The sequence below is a fragment of the Liolophura sinensis genome, chromosome 6, assembly GCF_032854445.1.
Source record: "Liolophura sinensis isolate JHLJ2023 chromosome 6, CUHK_Ljap_v2, whole genome shotgun sequence".
NCBI classification, from domain to species: Eukaryota; Metazoa; Mollusca; class Polyplacophora; order Chitonida; family Chitonidae; genus Liolophura; species Liolophura sinensis.
Window position 1 is genome coordinate 58,094,640 of NC_088300.1, and position 9,854 is coordinate 58,104,493.

Below are 9,854 nucleotides of genomic sequence, written 5' to 3' on the forward strand. Positions count from 1 at the left end.
AAGTTTGATGTTTTTATGATTTAGATTCTTTCTGGATTAAAAGCATATTTATTTTTCCCTTGGGGTGTTACACTTGGTTCCAAGGAGGGGCCAGACCCCGCAAACTATAAATCAAGTTGCCACAATGTGTTAATTACTGTCGTGTTAAACGCATTTGATTCCTGACTTTTCTAATTTATGACCCAGAGATTTGGCGTTGGGCAAGTAAAAAGATTAGCGGTTGATGGTACATCCTCATTTCCTGATTTGTACTTTTAGTGTTATTAGGGTGGTCAGTGGCCATTCATTCACCAGAAGCCAGGGTAAGCAGCAGAGCGATGGCAGACACACGGATAAGTTTAAGTATGATCGATATGTTCATAGGGGCTCACTATACCCCCAACAACTGATCTCCCCTGTTGTCACAAGGCCGAATGTTCTTATCTTACTCCGCAGTGTCACTGAACAAAACTATACCCAAAAAGCTATACCCACTTAAACCTTATTTTTTTTATACATGTACGTTTTCTCAATCTATAATGTATTTTTCATGTTATTCCATTCCAATCGTGCATGTCGACTTAAAACAGGAAGACTTAAACCAGCGTGATCACTTTCCAAACCCACACATCACTGGCAAATTTTAAAAATAACTCTGTTGTTTTTGATATTTTAGTCAAACTGTCAAAATAAACTGACAGATAAGCCAAGGATGATCTTCAAAATATTTTTTTAGTTTACATGCTTTTAACAGGACTGTCTACACGTATGCACGGGAGCGGCTTATTTACAAAGCATTAGCTGAAAGTCGAATAAACCAGATTCCGCTGACTGTGAGATGAACGCTTTAAGCATCGAAGCTATTGTTTGTCACCAAGCGGTATTCAGCTTCTTGGACGCATATTCGTTTTATCCTCCTGTTTTCGATGCGCCTGAACTACCTTTATAGTTGTATTAATACCTTCTGGATTGGGTTCTTTGTTTCCACTGGAATCTGGCGTAGTCCTTTACTTTTGAGGAACGCGGGCGGATTTGGTAGGTGTGTGTGGTGTGGGGTGGGGGTGGAGGGAGGGCGGGGCGGATTTTATATAGGACATGGATTTGAAGAGCGTGGGTGACACAGAATGACTGGTATGATATGTGGCATGTGCCGGTCATCGGTTTGTGTCCATCTCTATTAGAAGAGCCACGTACCTACACTGGACACATTGGTGTCTCAGCGGATGAAATTGATACTAATCTGAAACTAATGATGACGTTTTGGCGAATAATGAACAGAACTGCAGAACCCCGTCTTGCTTTCGTGTAAGCGAGGTTCAGCGAAGAGCTCTAACCCTATATATTTTTATTAAATAAAAGGCGCATGTGGATATAAAAATGGTCAAGATAATAATAGGGTCCATCTGGTAATTACAGACGACCATTACATAGTGGTGGGAAATGTCAGCGAGGCTAAGCCGTGTCTGACCTGGAGCCAGGTCTTCCTCTTGTCACTCACCCTCCGCTTATTTACTGCCGGCCAACAAATCTCACATTCATTGACTGTATTAGACTGTCGTGTTACTTATGCGCCAATCAATGGTTCGACGGATCGGAATAATTCTCTGCCTCGTGGGACATAGCTTTTCCCTCCTCAGCGCACTGGTCAGGGCATTGTCAGCTCTCACAACAGTCCGACTGTGCTATTTATACCCGGCGTGGGTGGAAATAATTGGCACAGTAAGACATTATTAAAACAAATCATTGGTGATAACTGTTCTGATGCACTAATGGCTAAATTTCTGACAAGAGCCTACTCATCGCATCTCTGGGGATGATTCAGATGTCAAAATCTGAATACACATTATTCTACACTTTTCTTTGGCCTTAAATATCTTCGTCGTGCCTTTCACAGAAAGGTGAGCTTTCACTCTGCTTGAAGAAATTGTCTCAATGAAATACCCCCAATTTAAGTCAGTTTAAGTGAACATTTAAATTCTATGGAATATGGAAGGAGGTCAGATTTATTTTCTCACTTTACCTTTATATTGAGCTATAACTGCTATTAGAAACCTATTCACACTCCGGAAAGTCTGGGTTAATCATCCATAACACGGTTTATTGAAGAGTCATCATTTGATTCGAAGAAAGACTTATCGGATGCATGGCTTTACTGTGGCCTCTTATTAAGGTATCCTCGGCCTAAGGCTTAGCATGTACGGAGTTGTGGTTCTTGACAAACGGGTTGCGTTTCGGGGCTTTTTACTGATGACAAATACTCATTCCATGGATTTTGCGCGGCAAACAATCACACGCACACACACCTTAAATAAGTTTTCAAAATCCTTCGAGTTTTATGTAAATTTTATGCCCATTCACCCCTTTCCATGGTTTATATCATACAAAGCAAGAAACGTAATCACATGCAGCAAGGCTTACAGGATTTCCAAAGGTGAAAGCTTGTTTTTTAAAGCTTTCTGCATGTCCGAAATGTTCAAAGATCTGCAACAAAATGACGTCATTGCAAAAGTATAAAAAGGATTTTGTCGTCTCCGGTTTGGCCCCAGGGAGGAGATCGCTATTGATGCCTTTTAAGGAAACAACCCCTTTTTTCACCATGCTCTATTGAGAGAACTAAACCCGTGTAATGATATGTCCAAAAATGACTACCTAACGTTTAGGCATGGCTGCATAATGCGTACATCGCGTCAGATTTGACATGAATTTAATGGGATTGACAAAATCAATATAGGTTTTAAAACTCCGTCAGCCATTATATTTCCTATCGTGCAAATTATACACATTCACACAGGTTTGGAGAGCTTGTACATGTTTGTACTTAATTTTACTTTTCACTCCTTCTACAGTGCCTTCATTTATTTCATCTCTTTCATTTGCTATTATCTCCCGTTTTCATCATACGCCTTGTCGAGCACCACATTTCCGTATGTACAAAAATATCCTTCAACCCATCCTGTGTCTATCCCAAGTCTTTCAGAGATCAGTATAAATAGAACTCTACTACAGCTCCTCAAGCGCCTCTACAAGAATTTGGTATTTCTGCGAGTAGAAAAATTTGTCCATTCTCAACCATGCCTCGTAGCAATTGTTTCTATATTTGCTATGCCAGTTCTTATTGGCTGAGAATATTTGCTGGTCATAACACTGGGACCAACCAAAAATGATGAAGAGGTCACTTAATTCCGGCAAATCAGTCATCGATTTGACAAAAGAATAGGATTTTAGAGATGTAAATGTGGGAACGTAGATTAGGCTGTTTAATATCAAATTCCAGTTGAGTAGATGACATTTATTAATTTGGCATTGTGAGACATGCCAGTGACCTAATATAAAAGGGTGTTCCAAAACGATGGACTCAGTTCCAAAGCACTATATTTGAAGATGGTAACGCGTTACGCATACTCAAAATGGTACCGTTCAATTATTTATGACGTTTACTACTACTCAGGCTAGACGTTGTGAGTGCGCAGGGAAAGTCATTTAGCGATGATCATTTGGCGAAATTCTCAGGCTGGAGGTTGTGAGTACGCAGGGAAAGTCATTTAGCGAGGGTCATTTGGCGAACTGCTCATCCTTGAGGTTGTGAGTGCGCAGGCCAAGTCATTTAGCGATGGTCATTGGGCGAAATACTCAGGCTGGAGGTTGTGAGTGCTCAGGAAATTCATTTAGCGATGGTCATTTGGCGAACTATTCAGGCTGAAGGTTGTGAGTGCGCAGGGAAAGTCATTTAGCGAGGGTCATTTGGCGAACTATTCAGGCTGAAGGTTGTGAGTGCGCAGGGAAAGTCATTTAGCGAGGGTCATTTGGCGAACTACTCATCCTTGAGGTTGTGAGTGCGCAGACCAAGTCATTTAGCGATGGTCATTGGGCGAAATACTCAGGCTGGAGGTTGTGAGTGCTCAGGAAATTCATTTAGCGACGGTCATTTGGCGAACTATTCAGGCTGAAGGTTGTGAGTGCGCAGGGAAAGTCATCTTGCGATGTTCATGTGGCGAACCTCTCAGGCTGGAGATTGTGCAAGGAAAGTCATTTAGTGATGGTCATTTGAAAATGTATGCCTTGTCTTTCAGATGGTAAGAATTTCGTTCATGCGCAGTTCGTGGTTGCTGAGATACACCAACTTCAAACTGGATCTCTTCTGTTTTTCCCCATTTTGTGCCGTATTTGGTTCTTATTAGAAAAGTATTTGAATATACAAAATGAAAATGGCGAACACAACTGTAGTGGAAACTTTTCGTCAATAGACACAGGCAAAAGAACTAATTCATTTAATAAAGAGCAGATGCGTGATCTGGCATTGTGCAGTTAATTAAACTGGTTTAGATCAGTTTAGTCTGTTACTGTTACAACATAGGGGACAAAGTTAAAGTGACTTGATTAATGTTAGGGTTAATCGGATCTGGCTCTATGAATATTAGAAAACGATCCCATTGTACACCCTTTAGATGGTCAGTGGCTGACAAGGATTCACATGTGCAACTATTCAATACATGGAACGATGTCCATATCGTTATAACGGAACATTCTCCCCCTGGATCAAGTCGTTGTTAAGTTGTACAAAAACACCTCGGATTGTCAGTTTACACCAACCATACAACATATCACTCGGATGGAACGTTTGAGAATGTTGCATTCTATAAAAATGCAAAACTTTGAACATGAAATTAAATTGTATCCACCGGGTTCTCTTTACTCACTTTTAAACACTATACAATCCTTAAATCCATTTTTGTATTTAAAAGACTTAAAGTGATATGTTATAACAGCCACACTGAAGACATAAGTTATCTGATGAACTGTTGAGATAAATTCCAGAGGGAAAATGTTCAGTACATGTGTTTCGTTGAGTATATGTCAAACGTGAACAGACGTAAGTTATTGCGATGTGTTTTTGATTTTGTTCAGGTTACTTTGTCATTTCTTTTTTGTCTGTTCAGTCGGTAAAGCATCCGCTTCGGGGGCGGTAGATCCAGGGTAAATCCTGGATTAGGTCACACCTAAGATCTTAAAAGAGGAAGTTGTTACTTGGCGTTCAGCATGAAGGCATAGTGCAACGACTGGTTGACCTGTATCTGAATAATTGCTCGGGCGGGGCAGCTTACTTGCCTTCGGTAAGGCGTCTCGGTAAAGTAGCACTAGATAAAAGAGCGGGGGAAATCCGTCCTGCAACAAGGATGCAGATTACACACACTCTAAGGACCCTTTCGTCGTTTTTTTTTAACTCCGAAGAGACTGTTTTAACTACACGATATTCATTAGGTTGAAGAGGAAAGAAAAAATACTGACACTAATCAGAGACAGAACTTTCAGGCAAACGCTTACGTGTGGAACACACACTAAACCACGTAAACCACGTTGCTCAGAAGTATAGTCCATTGCACAGGTATAATGGTTTCAATAAAATTACGTTTGTGCTGAGTCAAGCAGACGCTAGTTACATTCTTGTAACATGAGGATCGGCGGAATAGGTCTAGATGTGTTTGTAGATAATGGTGAGACTTCTTTTTTAAACAAAACGAATATGAAAATGCATTTTTATGGAACAAAGAAATGTGGAAAACGTTTATGAGCACATAGAGTCCAGGGTTATTCTCCAAGATCGAATCAGAGCCATTTAGGATCGGGTGTTACGTGAGTCTCATATTACTGTCAATAGCTCCTAACCTACAATATCGTTCATGGTTTATATTCTTTTAGCATCGATCTTTTCCATCAATTGAATGCGCTCGCTTGAAAGGGTGAGGTGTGAACGGTTTCGTAAAATGATTAGGAGCGAATGAGTTGTTAGTGGGAAAAATTAGATTCCATAAATTGCAAGGAATTTCTGCTGCGTGTTTTGGCAGTTTGTGATTCCATAGACAATGTGTATCCACCCAGGTAAGTCACCTAGCGTAGCCAACATTACCACCCCAGACTTCTTTTTGTCGTGTGGTCTTTGAGGCAGCAAAGAAATTCTCTTCATCACATTTTAATGGCATTTGTAAATTATTTAGAATGTTGTTAGTGTTGGCACTTCGGTACGGCCACCGTCTCCTCGTTGGCTAACACAACTCCTTAGCGTGATGGGTTGGTCCCGTGACAGGGACAGATAAACCACTGCAGTGTGATGTGGGTGGAAGAGATTTAATTTCCCATCTATTATACATACACCTGACGCTTGGACCTGCGCTCTTGTGAGCTTGTCCGCCACACTCATTTTCGCTTTGACATTACGATGCTCGGAGATCTTCGCTTACTATAGGCTCACACATCCCTCGGCCATGGGAGTTTCTATTGATTTATCTCAGAAAAATGGACGGTGGTAAATGCTGTTAGCTGTAACGCTTCGCCTGTACGGCCTGTAATGAAATGCTGGGGAACAGTGGATCGGAAGCCGGCCGTGTGAGCCGAACATGCCCACAGGCTTCTTTCTCCGCCCGTCCACTAGCAATCGGTCCACACAGACTCTTTTCACCTGGTTCAGCCGCGTGTAGACAATAGCGAACATAACACGCTCTCTAGAAAAATGAGAGTCTTCGAGAAGTAATAAGGTAACGCAGTTATTGCCAATAGAATTTTTTTCTCTGCGATATGAGAACTTTTACAAAAGTTAATACGTTCTTTGATGGCGTTAAATAAGCTTTTATTCAATTTTCTTCTCTTTTCAGTGGAAGCGATCACCTGAGAATGGGTCACAACAGACGACTCTTGGATCTCTTTTTTAGCTCAACGAACATGTCTTTCCTGGGAGATTTTTGGTCTGCGGAGGAGAATGTCACGGATTCCAATCACACTCAGGGTAACGCCACAACCGAGCTCCGGGACATCTCTATTACCATTATGGCAACGGCCGTGATAACAACAACGCTACTGGGAAATTTGCTCGTGATAATAGCCGTGTTTTCAGAACGCCGACTACGGAAGGTGGGCAACTCATTTATCGTTAGTCTCGCTATCAGTGATCTCTTGGTGGGATGTATTGTAACACCTTTAGCACTGGTATATCAACTTACCCGACAATGGGGTCTCGGGACAAATGTGTGTGATTTTTGGGTGTCAATGGATGTTATTTGCTGTACAGCCAGTATTCTAAACTTGTGTGTTATAAGTTTTGATCGCTACAATGCTATTACGCACCCACTGCAGTATGCTCTCAAAAGGACGCCCAAAAGAGCATTTTGCTTGATAACATTCGTGTGGAGCTATTCTCTGGTAATTGCGCTCCCTCCCTTCCTCGGATGGAGGGAGGCGGACAGAGACCCTGACCAGTGCTCCGTATCCCAGGAAAAAGGCTACACCCTGTACTCTACCGTCGGCGCTTTCTACCTGCCCCTGTGTGTTATGATGTGTTTGTACTGGCGAGTGTTTCAGGCTACTCAAAAGCGCCTGAAGCAGTGGATTCCCGGACCGGGATCTAGTAAAGTTATAGTGAGTAACAGACCTTCGTTTGGTTTGAAGTTCCCACCTGTTGTTAGTGAGAACCGTGCTAAACGTACTGGACGTGTAGCATCCAAACTAACCGCACCCATCAATCCATATATAGGATATCGCTTAAAACAGAATGGAGACCCTTCCATTTACCGTAGTCTAGAGGACCTGACACCGTTGCGTTCGGAAGAAAAAATCCCAGCGGAACCGCAAGAGCCTCAAAAAAGATTACCTTTAACCGCTATGCAAAAACGCAAACAATTTTTCAGCCGACGTATGATCAGTTTCCAGTTATCTACGGGGACTAGTTCCACGCTGACAACGAGTAGCAGCAATGATGTGATTGTTGAGATTTATAAAGAAATCAACCAACGACCGAATCCCGCTTTGAACAGAATGAGACAGAGCCTTAAAGCTATCCGGCGCCAGGAGTCCACGAACGAAGCGACTGCGGCACTGTGTCGAAGTGTATCTCCACTTATCAGCAAGAAGAGACATGATGACAGCAGCGAAGAGGGAGAATCCACCGAGAGTGAGATTCACACAAAGCACACATCGCTCGCTGTGCATGTCAAGCCAAAAATTTTGAAAAAGCGAAGAAGTGCGAAAATATCTGTTGCCCAAGAGAAAAGAGCTGCCAGAACTCTGGGCATAATAATGGGCTGTTTTGTTATATGTTGGCTTCCATTTTTTCTCGTTACTCTTTTAATACCGTTTTGTGAGACCTGTAGTTTCCACCCGTTACTTCTGGAGATAGTATTATGGTTAGGCTACTTTAACTCTGCACTTAACCCTATCATCTACACCTTTTTCAACCGGGATTTCCGAAGAGCTTTTAAGAAAATTCTCTGCTGTATCGAACGTAAAAAGTGAAAATTAATCTGCTCTGTCCGCAAATTTGGATATTGGAATAAGATCGATCATCTGACTAGTGTCCTTATGATCGCATTACTCGGAACAATTTCTATATTTCATAGGCAGTATGCTGTCAGTCACACGCGTCGTTGAGTACGAATCGCCATTCAGATTACAGCGGATTTTGCGGGTTCTGTTATTTGCAGCTGTTCCATCTAATGGAAATATTTACACCAAGTTTACACGTAAACAGATGGCAATTGTTCTCCGATAGTGAGATATCAGACGAACAGTATTGCAAAAGGATTTGTCAAGATTATTGCTAATGCAAAACACGATACTCAGCCTACGCAGGAAAAGGATAAAAAAAGAAACATCCAGGTATTTCCTTTTCATCCATCTACTCCCATAGCGCACAGCGTGTCGGTTAGACATGCGTATCTAAACTGGGAAAGGCTGAATGCTTCCTCCTCACGATCGCTTATCAGAACCGTAGTACTGACGTCATTTGGCATATTGGCTCTTTTACCTGACAACAACAAACAGAACTAAATTTCCGATTGAAGCTCGGCTGTAGGGTGGTTATTAAATACGTCGAATTTAATCTTCCGTGTACAGAGCCAAATATGGATATATTCAGTCAGATAGTCGTCACAGTAATATAATGGTAAAGAGCTAATTGCGGAAGAAAAATACGACGTGACGTTCATATTGTAACCCTTGGTTTTAACGGGTTGAATAAAGGTGACATTTTTTATCAACCAACGTAAAACGTGTATTTATAAATTTGCTTAGCCATGTGAAATGCCAAATGTACCAACATAAACAGATTGCTTTGTATGTGTATAAAACAAACTCGAAAGTAATTCGCTAGCCCGTTGCTGACACACGGTAAAACCATTCGATAAACAGGTTAACATATCAATTTTGTGCCTACCTTATTTGTAAAATTGTCATTTGATTAAAGTTTAATCAATCAAAACTTGCAATATGTAAATTCCAGGTATCTTGAATAAGATATTAACCGAGATAGGCGTTTTGTATGACTATGTAGGACATTCCTCATTGGATTTCCTTCCTGAGAATTGCTACAGATGGACCGGATTAGCCTCACAGGGAGAACGGCGAAGTTACGTTGTGCTGAACCAATAGTACTTATATTGATTTCTTGTGAGGTACAATCAGACAGACAAATGTTTGTGCAAAGCCTTTGAAAGTTTTTTGTATTGACAACCGAACTGTTTTGTTCAGGTCTCCGCTGGGAGCAATTTTCTTCAGCTCTCAGTTTCAAGGACAGTCGTATTTTTGCCTATAGCCGACAAAGCCCTGTTGTTCTCTGACCTTCACGACCATTAAAGATGTTCAGACTACAACACCCTGTTATACAAGTGTAGAAATAACTGTTATACGTACGGTATAGTCGTGGATAATAACATAGATTCCTTACAGCCAATACTGGTATTCTTGTGTCTGAGAAGCCTACAAAGGTATCTTAGTTTGTTTCCACCCTGTTCCTGTTATCTTGGTTTGTGTACTTTTCCCAGAGTTTGTGGAATTTTTTTCAGCCTGTCATATTTATATTCTGGATTTTTTATAGCAAGGCTGATACTTTT

The 9,854-nt window shown here is 41.3% G+C and overlaps 1 protein-coding gene across 1 annotated transcript; it reads left to right on the forward strand.

The window, feature by feature from the left end:
* The first annotated feature begins 496 nt into the window (after positions 1 to 496).
* On the forward strand, positions 497 to 9,581 carry LOC135467388 (5-hydroxytryptamine receptor 1A-like). Its single transcript, XM_064745162.1, has 3 exons — positions 497 to 534; positions 6,822 to 7,918; positions 9,493 to 9,581. Exons 1-3 carry the CDS (start codon positions 497 to 499, stop codon positions 9,579 to 9,581), a joined length of 1,224 nt encoding a protein of 407 aa, XP_064601232.1.
* Positions 9,582 to 9,854: the final 273 nt, after the last annotated feature.

Bases quoted from the DNA above. Each gene is read 5' to 3' on its own strand.
- LOC135467388 (XM_064745162.1), top strand. From the start codon at position 497: ATGTACGTTTTCTCAATCTATAATGTATTTTTCATGTT. The intron at 535-6,821 runs ATTCCATTCCAA...CGTGATAACAAC, and splicing joins TATAATGTATTTTTCATGTT to AACGCTACTGGGAAATTTGC. The intron at 7,919-9,492 runs GTGAGATTCACA...TGTTTTGTTCAG, and splicing joins AGAGGGAGAATCCACCGAGA to GTCTCCGCTGGGAGCAATTT.